General features: G+C 38.7%; 1 protein-coding gene across 1 annotated transcript in view; it reads right to left on the reverse strand.

The window, feature by feature from the left end:
- HEATR5B (HEAT repeat containing 5B) overlaps window positions 1–18,392 on the reverse strand; it is a 56,868-nt gene continuing 38,476 nt past the window's right edge. Inside the window, exons 28-35 of the mRNA XM_074163351.1 lie at window positions 17,822–18,082; window positions 16,604–16,731; window positions 16,266–16,410; window positions 13,123–13,392; window positions 10,631–10,855; window positions 7,099–7,250; window positions 3,882–4,095; window positions 1–961 (exon numbers count right to left, since the gene is read on the reverse strand). Of these exons, the coding sequence (XP_074019452.1) occupies window positions 657–961; window positions 3,882–4,095; window positions 7,099–7,250; window positions 10,631–10,855; window positions 13,123–13,392; window positions 16,266–16,410; window positions 16,604–16,731; window positions 17,822–18,082 (1,700 nt within the window). The 3' untranslated portion in view covers window positions 1–656. The remainder of the gene's footprint in view (window positions 962–3,881; window positions 4,096–7,098; window positions 7,251–10,630; window positions 10,856–13,122; window positions 13,393–16,265; window positions 16,411–16,603; window positions 16,732–17,821; window positions 18,083–18,392) is intronic.

An 18,392-nucleotide genomic window follows, 5' to 3' on the forward strand; every position in this document is an offset into this window, starting at 1 on the left:
GATTCTTTGCATCCTTTATTAATTTTCAAGCATGGAAACGGATCTGAAAGAAACATACACGACATAAATAAGGACAACTCATTAAGATAGCATGCTTGATCGTTCACCTTGAGAAAATTTTCAATTCTTTGTTTGTTTTTTTTTTCATGCAAGCTGCCATGATCTACAAGGTCTGACAATCCCCTTCCCTACTTTGTTCTTTAAAGGAAAAAGTGCATACTTCTACACTTGAAATTCCCTATGGTACATGGTAAGAACTGTAGCAGTTTCTCCTCTTCCCTCTGTCCCCACTGTGTCAGTGTGTTTGCACAACGGTAGGATAACAATCACCAGATTTCAAAAAAAACACTCAAAGGTTTGTGGTAGCTTTTAAAAATAAATAAAACTATTTAGTCAGATAGAGAATTTTTTTTTTTTGGTGGATAATTTTTAACACAAATTCATAAATATGATCACATTCAATTTCCTAAAAATCTATACAAATACAAGTAACACCACTTCCCTTGTAATGCATGGATTTCAAGTAATTACACAAAGCTCTGTTAGACAGCCTTTCACATACAAATTACACAAAATTACAGACATATATGCAGTAACACATCAGGAATAATGTAATGCTTCTGACTACTTAATGGTCCAAAAATAATAAAAGTAATTCAAAAAAAGCTAGTTTTCAGTTTAATTGTTGGGGTGGAATGTACTGTGGGTGGTGGTTGCCTAGCAGCTGCTTTTGCTTTGCTGGCCTGACTTGCTCGGACTGCAGTTTCTAGACGTGTTTTTAATTCAGGAGCAGCTCCCATTACTGTCTTGAAAGCATGTGGGTAAAGCGGACCAATGTGCATTAGATTCTGAAGTGCAAATTCGTGAAGATCCTTAGATGCTGGAGACGCAGAAGCAAAGGCGTTTTCATTCAGTAAATAGGAGATCAGAGTGGGAACAAGAAGGGCAAGCAACTGGACTCCTAAAAGTGAAAGAAAAAAAATAATGTAACATCCATATCAGAGAAGAAAACAAAAGAAAAATAATTTTATCAGTTAGTAGACTGATAAGGGTAATTTTGTTTTTAAAACTGACAATGAACACAGTAATTAAAAAAAGATCAAACAAAAACCAACTGAAATGTAGATGGTTTCCTGTCCTTTGGTCACTCAAATCTTTTTCACCACGATTGTGTTTCAGGCTTCTATTGTTGTTCATCACAGTTAATTTGTTCCTGATACTTCTTTAAAGATGCCTTTGTACCATCTGATTGCAGACCATTGATAAGAGATCATAAGATGTAGAGTGCCTATCATATTAAAGGATTTCAAAACACTTTTCAGGCAGAAAGGAACATTATTCAATTGAATCTGAATATCAGCCTCCCTGGTGAGCATAATAGAACTACACATGCAAGTGCTCACGAAAAAGTCAGGGACAGTTATCTGCTATGTTACTCCATCCTGGAAGGTTCCACTCTCCAAAACCAGCACCGCAACTATACTTGGGCTACCATGACCTAATAAGGGCACTGCCCAAAATGGCACAAGGATCACAATCTTTAGAACAAAAAAGGAGCTGAATTTAAGTAATAAGGCTAATTTTTGTATCTAGCAAGCATACAAGTATGCCTTTGAAATGTGTAATATATTAATTGTAAATTTTAAGCTCAAAGAATTAATGGTAACTTATTTATCTAAAATTTTGTAGGTTTCCAGAGTATTAATGATTTCCCCTAGTGGTTTTGACTAAATTCATACTCATGGAGTGACTATGTCCAGCCAGCAAAAATACTTTGTTTTGTTTTGTTTTGTTTCCTCATTTGCTTCAGTTACTCTCTCACTTTAAATGTGTTTCAAACAACTGTGCCAGAAGCAGAATAGGCTCAAGAAAAAATACATTTAGAGTTTTATCATCAATGAAGGGAAATACCATCAGGCAGTATGTTAGGGGAAACCACACAGTAGTAGTATTTTTACAAGGAACTTTATCAGCATTTAAAGCCAAATGTCTGCAGAGTAAGTCCTTAGAAAACGTATTGCTTCAGTTAGAGAATAACTAAACTTAAACTATAAACACTGTATTCTATCTACTGAAGCAAACAGGAGGGTCCATCTACAATCAAGATATTCTGACCAGTACAATTCAATTCCTGGGCTTTTTAGATAAACTTTGTTGAGCTGATAGAAGCAACCTGATAAAAGTGATGAGTCTACTAAAATAAATAAAAGTTATTTCCTGCTTAACCAACTTGATCTCTTTCTGTGACCATGTGACCCGCCTTCTCGATGCGGGGAAGGCTGTGGACGTTGTCTACCTGGACTTTGGTAAGGCCTTTGACACCATCCCCCACAGCGTTCTCCTGGAGAAGCTGGCAAATCATGGCATAGACAAGTGTACTCTTCACTGGGTAAAAAACTGGCTGGACGGCCGTGCCCAGAGAGTTGTAATTAATGGGGTGAAATCCAGTTGGCGGCCGGTCACCAGTGGTGTTCCTCAGGTCTCAGTTTTGGGGCCGGTCTTGTTTAATATCTTTATTGATGATCTGGAAAAGGGGATTGAGTGCACCCTCAGTAAGTTTGCAGATGACACCGAACTAGGGGGGAGTGTTGATCTGCTTGAGGGTTGACAGGCTCTGCAGAGGGACCTGGACAGGTTGGATCAATGGGCCAATGCCAATGAGATGAAGTTTAATAAGGCCAAGTGCCGGGTCCTGCATTTCGGTCACAACAACCCCAGGCAACGCTACAGGCTTGGGGAAGAGTGGCTGGAAAGCTGCCCAGCAGAAAAGGACCTGGGGGTATTGGTGGGCAGCCAGCTTAACATCAGCCCAGCAGCGTGCCCAGGTGGCCAAGAAAGCCAATAGCATCCTGGCTTGTATCAGGAATAGCGTGGCCAGCAGGAGTAGGGAAGTGATCGTGCCTCTGTACTCGGCCCTGGTGAGGCCTCACCTCGAGTACTGTGTTCAGTTCTGGGCCCCTCACTACAGGAAGGACATTGAAGTGCTGGAGCATGTCCAGAGGAGAGCCACCAAGCTGGTGAGGGGTCTAGAGAACAAGTCCTATGAGGAGAGGCTGAGGGAACTGGGCATGTTTAGTCTGGAGAAGAGGAGGCTGAGGGGAGACCTCATTGCCCTCTACAACTACCTGAAAGGAAACTGTAGAGAGGTGGGTGTTGGACTCTTCTCCCAAGTAAATAATGGCAGGACCAGAGGAAATGGTCTGAAGTTGCGGCAGGGGAGGTTTAGATTAGATATTAGGAAGAATTACTTTACTGAGAGAGTGGTCAGGCACTGGAACAGCCTGCCCAGGGAGGTGGTGGAGTCACCATCCCTGGAGGTATTTAAGAAATGTGTAGACATGGCACTTCAGGGCATGCTCTAGTGCCCGAGATTGTTGGTTTGTGTCTGTTTGTGGGTGGGGTGGGGTGTGGTTGTGGGCGTTTGTTTTGGTTTGATTTTGGTGTTGGTGTTCTGGGATTTTTTGGGTGTGGTGTTTTGTTGGTTTGTTTTGTTTTTTTTTTTTTTGTTGGTTAGACTGGATGATCTCAAAGGTCCCATCCAACCAAAAATATTCTGTGATTCTGTAACAATGGCAAAAGAGTAAATTTAAACAGTGTGAACTACTCATTTCCAAACAGCAGAAGACATCACTCACTACTGCGGTACATGTTTATATTTTCCTTTTTCCTGCAGTCACCAGTAATACAAAGGCTAAATCATACCATACTGTATGTGCTATACAAGTCCACATATACAAAAGTTCTAGTACTGGAATTACAGAAGTGTGCTGCACAGACGTGGTCTATTTGTGACTATGCCATCAAGTTCCTAACTGTGAGATTTCTAATGCTCAGTATTCTATTTTAGCATTACACATTTCTCTAGAAAAATAAATACTTACTATTCTGCTCCTCACCAAGGGCAACCAACGTTTCAAGGACTTTAATTCCTTCCTGGACTGCTAACAGCTCCAGGTTGTTGTTCGGGCGGCTCCTTTCCACAGCTTTCAACTTCTCAACCATGATAGGGGCCAATGAATGAATATATGGAGTTGATAGAGCACGATTGGTGTGTTGGAACACGGAAAGCAGAAGCTGGTAACACTTGGCTTGAACCTAATCAAATCAAGATAAATACATTGTCCTGAAAGTTATTTGTTAACTCAAGGAATTCTAATAAACTGTGTTATCTATGTAAGAGACACAAGTGATACCAAAAAAAAAAAAAAAAAAAAAAAAGACTAAAGAGGAAGGAAACATACTGAATAAGAGGAAAGCAGCAACACAGCCCATCTGCTTAAATAATATTAGCCTGGTTTTCAATAAAAGGAAGGCCAGTTAGAAAGAACATGCAAGTACTAAGTCATAGTAACAAAATGAACTCAAGAGAAAATAATGGAATAGTTAACGTCATACAGTTCAGTCACACAGGTGCACAGAGAACTACATCTTTAAGTCTCAGAACTACCAGCACTAATAGTGAATATATCTGCTAAATCATGAAATGCTATTCCAATCTCAGAAGGGTAAAACAGCCCACAAAAATTACTCAGATCAGATTAAAATGATCTTATTGCTCTAACATGAGCCAAGGCTGTAGCCAAAAGTGGTAGGCCTGTCCTTCCTTCCTTCTCATTCCCCATCTTGTGCTGGTAGTAGCATAGGAGTATACGTGTAGCGATACAGTGAGCTGCATCACAGAACCCTCTCCTTGCCTGCCTTATATTTTTTTCCCCCCATCTCGCTCTTTTCTCTGGAAAGCAGGGATGATTAAAGTCAATATTTGGGAAAATGACTCACTGATTATCTTGTTTAGATGAACTTATGAATACATTTTATTTGGATGTATAAAAACCTTCCTCCAAAATCCCACACAAATAACCTAGAACTTTTGAAAAGGTAAAGCCTCACAACAAATATGAGGAAAAAACATTGCACATGCTTTCAAACTGCACTCAAGTCCAAACAGGATGAGTTATTGAGCACATGCTGAACAGAAACATTCTAGAGGAAGTATTATTGAACACAATGATCTGTGAGGAGGTCTGGGGATGACTGGAAACATAGATGTATAAATAAAAATACTGAATAAAAACGATAAATAATAAAAACTAATAGTGAGAGAATACAAGTTTTGCAGCTCAGGTCACTGTTAATTCACTAGTACGTGGCTGCAAGTTTTTTTATACTTTTTATACAAAAATCAATTTTTAAGGCCTGAAGTAATAACGCTTCTTCTAATACCATTTCCATGCTTTCTAACAGTGCTCTGCAGAACATTTTATCCTAATGCCTTATTCAGCATCATCTTTGACCTGTTTCCACAAATTATTCCTCTATCTCTCTATACCACTCCAAATAATTCCTTTCCCTTTCGGTCTACATTCTTTAAACTTAACTCCTTATTAGCCGTTAAGATTATTAGCCTTTGAAATAAGGTGTAGAAGTCTCTTTTCTTAAATGCATGCATGCATAATTCAAATAACCATTTTATGACTGCATCTGACAGCAGAATTTCATCCAAGCTTCTTTTATTCCATCTACATAATATAAATGTTTTGACTATTCTGCATTCACAGAAGTCTACAAAAGCTCCTGTGAGGTAAAATCAGGGCTTCTTCAAAGCGTGTAAGGCACACTCTCCTGTAAAGCTTACCCACTAGCATCAAGAGACAGGGGTCTCTCAACTAAGTTGGGGCAAAATGAAATTGAGCTCGTCACCCTTCTGGTTATTACTATACATGATATCTAACTTTCAGACTTTTGTGGGTAGTAACAGTTTAAAAAAATACTCCTGTATTTTTTATGAGGCAATAGTATTTCCTTAGAAGAGTTTTTTCCAAAATCAATTCAATGCTTTCAGTACAATCAGTGTAAAGCTTTTATTACAAACAAGTATCTAGTTACTGACTCCAACGAGTGGTTTACATTTAAAAAACTAGAAGGAACACACAACAAGTATTACAGAGCATACGTTCTGCACATCAGCAAGGAAAATGGACACAATCTGGCTGCTGTCAAAGCATTCTCTGTGAGTTACAAAAACAGTGGTAAGTTCCAGCTCACTGACAGCTTTCCAGCAGGGTGGTGGGCAAAGATGTACTTCTCTCACTGTTCATGTGTTTATAGAGCTGAGAGAGAGTATGACACAAAAGTTTCTGCTTAACACAACTAACATTTCCATTCACCCACTAAACTTTTAAGTAGTTTTCCACCTGAAATCAGGCTTCGGAACCAACTGAATTTTATGGCCACGCTGGAAAACATCAGCTTTGCTGTAGAGAAGAATTATCAGTCTAAACAGCATTTTAAATGCCTCACTGTGACCCTAAACACATCAGCATTTTTTTGGGTGTTTTTCTTCTCAAGAATCTCTGCAGAGTGCACTTGTGGAAACATTATAGATCTTCCACTTTAGCTCCCACCTGCAGATTTGTATACCCACTCAAACTGATGTATACTTGGCTGGAACAGTTAAGCTTAACTACACAGTGCATTAGCCTGCTTGAACAACGTCAGTCTACAAATTTTTAGTTTCCCTCTACAGTGAAAAAATAATTTAGAAGATTATTCATAAAGACAAACCAAAGGGCAGAAGTGAAATCAGGAGACAGATGATTCACAGTCTGTAGATACTCTAATGGTGGCCACAAAATTACATTTTTGCACTCAAACTGAGTTTTGTTTGAACATGTAATATAAGCACAGGTTTTGCACAAATATAAAATTCATCAGAAATGTGGACTATGATTTTATCTACAGAAAAAGCGGTTTAGTTTGTATTATAAAAGATCAGCATTAATGTAGAAATGTCACCACTCTCAGTAACTAACCATTTGCTAAAATTTCACATATCAAAGATTTTTTTCCTTTTAAAAAGCTGCAGGACAAGAACCTGGCACGAGGCCATGAAAACACATTAGTTAGAAGAGCTTACCTTGAGTTGTTTTACTCACTGAGGAGTTTCTATAAGACACTATTGAAAATTCTAGTTATTTTGACAATCAGTATTTGTCTCTGAAGTAAAGGAATCACAAAGCACTCAAGAAATATGGTAAGTATATCACAATTAGTTCTTTTCAGCTATATATAATTCGCATTCCTGTAACATGATCTTACCCAAGGATCACAGGAATTTAATGCACTTTTAAATCTGTTCATACATCCATTTTGTAAAGACTGCACTCCAATTATTTCAGTGCTTGCTGACAAAAGGAAGAGAGCAATAGCTGTAAGTATGCTTACTTCATCAAGAACAGGCTTAGAGGCTTCTGAAAAACAAAAACCAAACACGCTGTTAGCTTACTCCAAAAGGGTTTACAATTTATTTAGTAACAGCCAGTGAACATAGATAAACTCACAAAGAGGAAATTAATGTACTTGAAATTATTTGCAACTGCATACAAATATGCATTTACTTATTACAGAATCACTTTATCATTATTGATAGCGACTGACAAAAAAGCTGAGAAACTCTATTCTAATAGTTGCTTTAATAAAGTAAGTCAAACTTTCTGAAACTTAAATATCAAGTAAAAAACATCAGCCACAGTTTCTCTGACCAAGTTGTATTTCTTGTTTTCAACGTGTAAACAAGAGAGGAAAAATGGATTTTTTTACATCTTCTCCCCATTAAAAATATACTTTTTTTTTTTTTTTTAATCTATTCAGCTGGTACAGCAGAGTAAGAAACTGATATCCAGAAGGGCAACAACTTTTACTTAACATGAGGTTTCACAGGACAGACAGGCTGATCTGATACTACCTGTCACAAATAAGAACAGTCCTACTTAAATTTTCCCGCTTTTCAAATAGTCTGTATTTGCCATTGTCATCCATTTTTAACTTGCACAATCTGTCTTCACAGATCTCTCATGAATTTACATCAACAGGAAAAAAAAATGTATTTGCATATAATTATTATAATATGTACGTATGAAGTACTGTTTTGCTGGTTTTGTTGGACAGATTGGTTCTGCTGTCCCTTGAAAGGCACAAAAAAAATTAGCAGATGTATAGTCAGCAAAAAGAAAAACAGCATGACTGCCCTTTACAGGTGTCATCTAGTCACTCGACTGGCTTAGCCACGATGTGAAACCTCATTTCAAAAAACTACTCCAAGCATTTTAAGTGAAAAATCCATTTTCTTTTTTTTTAAATTTTGAGTTTGTTTACATTTTATTGAGACTTGAAATTGTATGCAGTAGACTTTGCTTAGATTCTTATTGTGTGCGATGTGTCCTATTCCACAGAAGATTGGAAAGGAAAAGGAAAACATACACTCTCGCAAGGAACCAAGAAAGATTTCTGAAGTCTGCAAAGAAGCCTAAAGCCAGTAATGTTTCTGGAAAGAGGGACTGGGAAATCTTTACAGTAACAAAAGGGTGGAAGACAAAAGCTGATGTGACAAATCAAATTAGAGGTTAGACTTGGTTAACACAAATCTACTGATCCTTGCCCTTCAGATACTTCCAGGATCGTTTGCAATTACCTACTTGCTCCCTATCTCTCACATGAGTCCCTATCTCTCACATGAGTAACTCTATTCAAGCCTCTCTTCAGTCTCTATAAATGGTTCCTTGGGGATGTAATGGGATGGTTTTTGGCTGAACTACCATTATGCAAATGACAGATCTTTGTGTCTCTCTTTTGCTAACTATGCAGCTGAGACTGTACATCTTTTTTGCTTTTTGAAGTGTAAGGCAAAGTACAAATGTGAACTAAGAGAAGTAGTCTGCAGTTCTCTAAAGAGGCACAGTAGACATCCTGCTGGTGGGTAACAGATTTTTTTGGCAGGGATAAGATTTTTTCTCACCACTGAAAGCTTGTAAGAGTATTGTGAATATCCTAGTCCAGTGTGAACCTTGCCATAATCATCACTTGCTGTCTTCACACTCATTCACTTTAACATTCACTGTCATTAAGACTATATGCATCATGTCAGCAAACACTTAAATGATACACTGATTGCCATTTTTCTTGACCTTTAATTCAAGGTGTTGAATCCATGTACAGTACTGAACAATTACAGTTTCAGTAAAGAGATCAGTTCCCCTTCAAACACTGTTTTGGCAACTAAAATCTCCTTTCCGTTAAGCTAGCGGGTATTCTGTGGAAAGAGGAAAGGAGGGGTGGAAATGATAGTTTGCTCAGGCCCTGCCAACATGTCTAGAGTTGCCAGTAGTCACAAAAATTAAGGAATGGTCCAGGAACTGAAGTGAATTCAGCTTGGAACTCCTTTAGATTTTACTTGCAAGACAGTCGGCAGATGTCAGAAAGACCAATCAATATCAGAAGGTAGATTTCCAAGTTCCAGAAACAAGTCACTAGCTGAAACAATGAAGACTGGTAAGGTCAGTATGAGGAAAACCTAAAGCATGAAATAGTCATATCATAATGGGATTCAAAACAGAAAAGGAAAGTCTGAACTAGTACAGAAAAATATCTTAAAGAAAGGACCTGAGAGAGGGGGAGCTGCAAGATGATTTGCCAAAGGCAAAATTTTTAACAGGAGGTTATGATCAATATTATCAAAGAAAACAGAACAAGTACAAATCTGGGATGGGAATTCCTGAGATATAACTGTATTTTCTTAAAGCCAATTCTTGTTTTCAACACAACCTATTAATATCTATCTATATATGTATGTGTGTGTATAGATTGCGTAGACAATAGTATTTGTGATCTAAGCATGACGCAAATGGTATGGAATAAGGGGTGGAACGTCCCGGCTTGAAGTAAAACAGAACCAATTTTGTGTTCAGTAATTTTACATCTTAGCTAGGCCTCTTCTAACTCTGAAATTAATGGCATATTGTGGAGAAAACTGCTCATTCTCAGAATGATAAGACCAATGTTTGTGCTCCATGCCAAGGAATGGAATGTAGAGAGGCCCTTGCTTATACTTATTGCTATAACAACCCAGGTCAGCCAATTTCGTTATTTGCCCCATTAGAGGGTCGGAAACAGAAAAACGTAGAGGGGGCCACATCTGTGGGGAGGAGTGGACAGGACAGGTGACCCAAACCTGACCAACTGGGGTATTCCATCCCATCTGCCCCATGCTCGGTATAAAAGCTGAGGGATCAAAGGGTCAACTCTCTTTTCTTCAATGGCCAACATCCGAAGAGGACTCTGTCTGTTCATTTGCCTTTGATCCCAATCCCTGTGTTCCTAGCTGGAACCTAGTTCCCGTCCGTTGCTGAGTCCAGTCTGGGACTTCCCCAGTGCCTGCCGGTAACACGACTGTCATCCTGGGAGCTTGATACGGTGTTGTTTATATTGTATCTATTTCATTATTTTCTTCTTTTTGATTTTAATATTAATTCTTCGTTAAAATAGTTTAGTTCATTCTAAGCTCGTAAATCTTATCTCTTCCTCTCCTCTCGTTTGAGGCGGGGGGGGAAGGGCCATCTGTTGATCTGGTTTTGGTAAATTTGGCTGAAACCATGACAGTAACTCTGACTAGTTATGCTCTGTGCACTCAGGTCTTTCTCCCATTTCAATTTTACAAGCAGTTCATCACCACTTTTAATCCCCAATCCTCAGACACGAAGCCTATTAAATTATCGGCAGATACAAAACTTGCCTTTTCATTACGTCAAACCCCATTTCTCTAATTTTAACTCTTCTGCACTGGGAAACCACTTACCAGGTTGAGAGTATTCCAAGATAGATGCCAGAGTGCTGCGGATAAGACCTGTCCATTGTTTTTGAGTTTCATCAGTCTTGACTGTTGGAAGAGTAACAATAGTTTTTATCGCCTGAAGGGCTGCACTGACGGGAGGTGGGACCTGATTATCTGCTGATTTTACTGCTGTTTCTTTCAATACTCTTGTAATCAGGAAGAGGATAGTGGGCAAGATTGTCATACATCCTAACAAAAAAAAAATCCAAAACAAAACACAAAATAGAATTTCTGAAGTTAATTCCAACACGTGTGGTAGATAACCTTTTTAGCTTTCCCAATATGAGTATATATGGCTAGGAGACAAAGGAGACACCAAGATAAACTGCAACTCAGACAGCAAGTGATATGCACCATTCAGTGTTTTACCACCAAATTAATTCATCAGTACCACTGAAGCGTATCATAACACAAGTCATACAAGCCAGCACTTAAAACGTTGCTGCCAATTCAGGAATGATGATTCAGCTAATAAAGTTTTGCCCTACATGGCACATGACACATGGTATGTATCATATTGAACACGTCCAGATTGTTAAATATCTTAAAACAGGATCTGCATATCGCTAGCATCCTATAAAATAAACAACAAGCGGAGGAGGTCTGCAAACAGGTATCCAAACCAAGTTACGGCACTTTCCAAGGAAACTTTCCAACTTGCAAGGAAGTTGGTGTGTGGCACAAGCCCCAGAAGAAAGGAAGGAAGTTAACTGGGTGTCTTACATCCTAGGCAAAAGCTGTAGCCATCTACCAACTCTACAAAGGAAACAAAATTATTCCCTTCCTTCTGCGTGGCCTCTCTAAAGAAATCAACATCTATCTATGCTTCATGCAGCCAGTCCTGCAGATGCAAGTTAGGCATAGTCAAGAAATATTGGTCAAGCAGCACATACCCTGACTTAAGACACATGGGAACTTTATTAGAAGGAGTTTCAACAACACTGGTAGGCTTTAAGCCCCTGTAGGACTGAAAGAAAGGTGCTATTGGGTTTAGGCGTGTAATTACCAATCTACAGCTCACTTAAGTCAGTCAATTCTCTTTCCATATCTTTTCTATGCCTCATTTTCCCACATCTGTGGAAACACAAATCCTGCCATTTTCCTACTTCTGGGAATGCTGTGAGGATAAATACACTAAGTAGAATAATTAATGGCTGGAATGGACTGCTGGAGGTCATCTAGTCCAACCCCCATATTCAAAGCAGCAGTTCCTCTGGATCAGATTACTCAGGATCTTGCCCAATGGATACTGCAAAATGCTCACATTTTAAAGAAAGAGAAAGAAATATAAAAAACCCACTTAATCACAGAAAGTGATGAGCTCACTTTGTTCACAGTTTCCCATACATCCAAAGGCTCAATTAACACAAATGTTTGTGCATGCACTATCCCCCCCCTCTCTACAGCTATCAGCTGGCTATATCTTCTGGGTGAGAAAAAAAGCTGACTCTAGCAGTCTCTGTGGACTAAAATAGTTTCTGAGCTACTTCCACTGGCCACTTGCCAAATGTTGGGAGTCATGGCTTCAAAGTAGTACCGTTACTCTTTCTGCCCATTCCACCACTCGAAAAAAAAAAAAAGGGAGAAAGGAAAAAGAACCAGGAATCAGATAAAAACAGTGCAAGACACCAGATCATCTCAACACTTACTGTTTTTTAAAGAATTGTAGGACACAGATTGTCTGTTTGAAGACACTCCATCTTGTGTTCTGAGCATGACTTTGTCCAAATATATTATTTACCATGCATCCTCATTAAGGGACCACCTTCCAAAATGCCTTATCTACATCAGTGTGTGAAAATTCCCAGAGATCCACGGGACAACTATTAAGCAATTTATTCTCTGAAAAGCAAAACTCAAAGAGCACAGCTTCCCGTGCAATTGTGTCCTTTACCCATGAACTCCACTCAGTGCAATTACCCTAGTTTACACATATCCTTTGTGACAGTCTCCCTGGGCAGAAGAAAGCTACATTTAGTTTAGAGTCACGTTTGGGATGACTGACAGCCAACGGCTGCAAAATCAAGTGTATCACAGCTGAATTGTGCTGGCTTTTCCTCGGTAGGATTCTCTTTTCATCCAGCTGCTACTTTTCATGAACTTCTCAGGAGTTTAATTATCTTTGAGATGTCTACGTTCTTTTACAATATGATTAAAGTTGTCCAAAAGGTTTCAAAATAATGAAAAAAAGGGAAAAACCCAACAATAATATCATAGTGATACAGAGCTCATTTCCTCAGCAAACTTGCAGCACACATGCAAATTTAAAATCAAATAATTTCCTTCATGTTGCTCACTGGAAAAGCCTGAATTCTTCATTTATTTTAGAACCCAAACATAATTTTCAATAGATGACCCTTAAAGTATCATCCCATGAAAATGTACTTTGTTTGCTTTTAACATCAAGTGCTCACTACGCTTCCCCTACTCACATATATTTTGTTACAATACCTTACCTGCTGGAGAGCACAGAGAAGGCAGGTCAGACAGTATAGTAACAGTGGCAGCCACAAGACGAGCACTTTCCTCAGAGAGGTGAGATTTGGCAGCAATGTGACTTGGAGAGTCTGACATTTTTGAGCTCAGATGGGGCATGTGCCGTACCAGGATAAACATGAGCAATTCCATGGCTGCAAAGACTAGAGATTTTCCAGGCACAAGACCACCACTTGCACCTCCCTCTCCTAAAGCAAGAGGATTTTCTTTTTCCTCAGTATCATCTTCATCTGAAAAAAGGAAAGAAACGCTGAGGAGACAGTTAAGAAAGATTCCATACCAAATATTACATGAAACATTCTTTAAAAGTTAAAAATCAAGAGGAAAAAGATGCTTCACAGTAAGATATGACAAACATGGTTCATGTCAAACTAAATGGTTTAGTTAGAATGACTTAACAGGGTTTAAAATGCTTTAGAAATATTGTGATTGCAACAATACTTAAAATTCCATCCAGAACTAGGAAAAAATGTTAATACTTACACAAAATAAAAATGCAGGAATTATTTTGCTTCTTTTAAAACTAACTGTAATATTAATAGCAGTAGCCACCAAATAAATAGACCCAACAATATTTTTTAAATTTAATGACTATTAATTAAATGTTCCACCCTGACAAAATCTTATTTCAGCCCAAATTAATTATGAAATAAGAGAACAGAAACGCATTGTAGGATTCTATGTCTGAGTTAATGACTTCACTGCATTCAGTTCAGCAAGTCTCTCTTTTGAATGGCAGCGTGGCCAGCTGCAGTCTTTCCTTCTCCCATTAAACAGCAACAGAGATTCAGTAAGTCAAAGCTGGCCTGAATTACCCCTATGGAGCAACTATGAATTTAAATGATTGCTAGTGTTATCACATTGACCGATTCGAAAAATACAACTTACTGGGCCTACAGTAAACAATCTGATTAATTCATATGAAGGAACAGACCTTGCATTTTCAGCTGTGCTGGTTCCTCAAGTTCCAGCAAAATTCTCTCTCTGTTTTTATGTGGTAAATGGGTAAAAGCTAACAGTAGGGTTTTTTTTCTCAACAGTACGTTGGGCCAGACTAAGATAGTAGTTTTCCTTCGTAAGAGAATATTCTTTGGGTTTTACTTTACTTCTTTCAGGTAAAAGAAAACATAGCAGACCTAACCTAACCAGGTATCAATGAAGTATTTGCCAGGTTGCCATTTGGAAACTAGTTTACCTGGAAAAGATGGAAACAATACATCCAATGTGAGACTTTTAAAGAAATGGTAAAGGGATGATTAAACAGGGAGATGCTCTGTTAAAAGGAAGAGGTTACTAAAAGTACCTCAGAAAGTAGCTTGTGGACTGATGCTAATATCCTTATCAGGATATTCTTACATAAAGTAGAAACAAACTAACAAAATAGCCTGATGAAAAGCCTAAGCAAAACATCAGAAGATGAAACATACCACAAGAAGCAGGGATAAGAGAAGAAAGAATTAATTTTACTAAAGCTCAATAAAGGCAAAGTAGAGGAACAGGATTTAGGTACATCAACTCATCAGAGAATCTCAGAAAAATTTAAGTTGAAAGAGACCTCCATAAATCATCCAAGTCCAACCTCCTGTTCAAAACAGGGCCAACTTGAAAGCTGGAGCAGGTTACTCAGAACCAGGTTTGAATATCTCCAAGCATGGAGATGCCACAACATTCCTGGGTACTTGTTCTACTGCTCTGCCACTCACACAGTGACAAATTTTTTCCTTGCGTCCCATCCCATCTGGATTTTCATTGCTGCAACTTGTATCCATTGCCTCTTGTCCTTCCACCATGTGCCTTTCAGAAAAGTCTGGATTGGTCTTGTCTTTAAATCCCCTTTAAGAAAGGGGATTGCCATTCTATCCCATATTAACCCTCTCTTCTGCAGACTAAACAAGTTCAGCTCTCTCCCCCTCTCCTCATGTGTCACATACTTCATCTCCCTAAGCAACTTAGTGGACCTCCACTGGAATTCCTTCAGTTTCTCAACATCTGTCTTATTCAGGATGAGGGGAAAGGGCAAAGAAAACTAGACACTGCTCCAGATGCATCTTCACATGTTGCTAGAAGTCACAACCTTGTCCCCTCCACCTTTGTGGGAGTTCCATCCTCCAGGGTCATATTCCAGCATAGCCTGTGGCTGTCTCCCCTTCCATAGGGCTTGGGCTCCTGTGCCTGCAGGATCTCTGTGAAGAACACGTCATTTTCCCATTTGCCCTTCCAGACATTACACAATCTGCTCACCTTCACATGCATTTCCTTCACATCTCTCAGATAAGACCAATGTCACCCCCACCCCTGGGCTGCACAGACGAGCACCTGGAGGACAGTCACATCAGGATTTTCATCTGAATGTCAAACCAGGTCACTAGACCTCCAATGTGCCAAAGGTGATTGTTCCTCAGTCAGCAGACTGTGTCTTGCTGTATGTCACTGCCATCATTATGCTGACTCTAGCACTCTTGTACAGTGTTGAGCAGCATGAGCATGTCTTTCCATGCCAACTGCCTTGCTCCTGTTTGCACACCCTGTTCCCAGAGCTCCTGGTTGCTGACACACCCTGAGTGTCAGTGAAGTAAGAACCCAGATGCAAGTTTGCTCCCACTCCTGGCAAGATCTCCTGGGCAGGCAACTTTTCACACTGGTTCCATTAGCAGCTCACTCACCTCATGAATGCCAGTTGTGCCAGGGACGCACCACAAGACCCTACCCACTGGGGGCTGAACAATTAAACTTCAGAAAAGAGGTAAATGAAGTGCTAGGAGGCAGTCAATAGAGAAATATTAAAGAAACTGAGCAAGGCGTTAGTAAGACTTTAAGTGGTGTGCTGGCTATAATTTTCATCACTCATACTCAAGAAAAAAAATGAATGAAACCAGGACATGAAAAGAATAACTGCTAAAATGATCACAGGAATCAAAACTAAATCTTACAAGAGTTAAGAAATCAGCAGGCAAGATTATGAATATGTCAGGAACATCCGTGGAATATACAGCATATTCCTCCTCAGCATAACCATACTCTAATGTATTTGAGTTCCTTTCCCCAATATGAAAGCCTGTTGCTTATTTACTCTGCAAAGCAAGCCGTGTTTTCAAAATCTTACTTAGGGTATTCCGTTTTTCCTGCAAATAATCTTGAGCTGCTCTTACTATCTGCTGGACAACTCCTGTAACCAGTAGCTGGACTGAAGGAGGATCCCAGGTCAGGAGGAGTCGGTGAAGTACACTTAAAAGTTCAACACCAAGGAGCTATAGTAAAAAAAAAAAAAACATATTTTAAAAAAAATGAATTAGGATTTAACGATTCCTAATTGTTGTGTCACTTGCTTATGATGAACAAATACTTTTCTCACGCAAAAATAATTACAGCTTTTGTAATCATCGCAGATGAAAAGACCAAGACCTAGAAAAAGCTGACTGTTGCAACATGCTCATACAGTACCTGATCCTCTGCAATATGGATCCTGGCACAAGGGGAATCCAATAAAGTATGAAGTGCTTGTAAACAAGATGTAACATGCTCAACAGGCTCTTCAGGTCGTGGGGAACACAGAAACTGTATACTAACACCTGAAAAAGAGCAATACTTAAAAAGAATGTTCACATAATTATAAAATCAAGTTTTCTTTTTAAATTTCTTTATAAGCATAGCAGGTTTTTAACAACTTCAGAAAGAAACATGTTTTTCTCATTTTTTCTTTTAGAACAAAAAGAGAGTTTATGTACTAGAAATAGCAGAATTGTATTCACTTTGTCTTCTGCATCATGTCTTCCCCAAAATTTGGTAGGAAAAACTAATAAACAGTGACAGTAAGCAACTTAGATTACCGAATAGAAATCCATACTTTGTTCTAAGGATCTGTAAGTCAGACTTCTGAATCCTTCAGTTGTAAATTTAGTTTTATTTTATTGAACTCTTTTACATGTACAGATAACTGAGATGAAATTAAGCCTCAAATTATGCAATGTTCTATTGTACATATGGCACTTAATTCTGGTTTTAAATAACTGTATATCTCAGCAAACTGTTGGCATTCCTCAGAATAAGCAATCACATCCACCTCTTAAAGCTGTTACAGAACAACAAAGGGAAACAGCAAGTGCTACTCACAGATCAAAAACTGATGCAAAAGCTACTCCATGTGAGTTCTCAAATATCAGTCTCTACTGAACTGGTTTTTTATCACAGAATCATAGAATGGTTTGGGTTGGAAGGGACCTTAAAGATCACCGAGGTCCAACCCCTCTGCCATGGACAGGGACACCTCCCACTAGACTAGAGTGTGTATTTTAATAACCTTATGTATTTTAATACCCTTACAGCTTATAATTCAGATGATACAAAATGTTATGCTTCAAAGACACATATTACAGTGTGTAACAGTTCCTACTCATTTTATTCAATTACATAAATAAACTAGATATGCAACTTGTCTATAAAAATCACAATAATCACACTGACAAATATTCTGTCAAAGCTATAAAGACCCAGGAGGCAGAGAGATACAGAGAGAAGGAGACAGACATATTTTGAAATATTACTGTCAGACACGTGATCCATTTTAAAATTCCCAGATTTCAAGCAAAGTATCTTTTCTTATTCCCATGCCATTTCATACCATAATGTGTTGGTACCTAACTCTAAACATGTAACTCTTACCCAAAATTAAGTGCATTCGATCTTTGTTTATCTCTGGCAAAGATTTAGTGGTAGGTGGAGTTCCAGGTGTCTGGTTTAACATAATGGATGTAGCACGTTTCTGTGAATTGGGCATTGCTGCAGCAGTCTCCTCTGTGGACTCTGAAGCATTAAATCCTGTACTGTTTAACCAAAGCGCCACTGCATGCAGTATGGGAGCCCAGGAGTTTCGATAATGCAGTCTAGCTGTATCAATTGTTTCTGGAGTGTAAAACGCTCCCCCTGTTAAATTAGCAAAGCAAAGATAAATTCTGAAATTCTCTGCAAACAATATATTAAAAGCACGTAGTACTCTAAATTTATTAGTTTATTTACTCTGGGTGTATTTGATCATACACATATTCAGGCGTAATCCTTGTTGATGACAGCGCGTCCCAATTCTCCTTGCAAATGAGCAACATTAGTACCTCTCATAAGAAGGTACAATGGCCATGATGGAACAATAAGAAGAGAGCAAGAAAGGCAGGTGAAGTCACCAGGTCTTGCAGCATTTTTCATATAGAACACTCATTCTTAACTCAGTAAAATATTG

The sequence above is a fragment of the Numenius arquata genome, chromosome 2 (assembly GCF_964106895.1).
Source record: "Numenius arquata chromosome 2, bNumArq3.hap1.1, whole genome shotgun sequence".
Classification (NCBI taxonomy): domain Eukaryota; kingdom Metazoa; phylum Chordata; class Aves; order Charadriiformes; family Scolopacidae; genus Numenius; species Numenius arquata.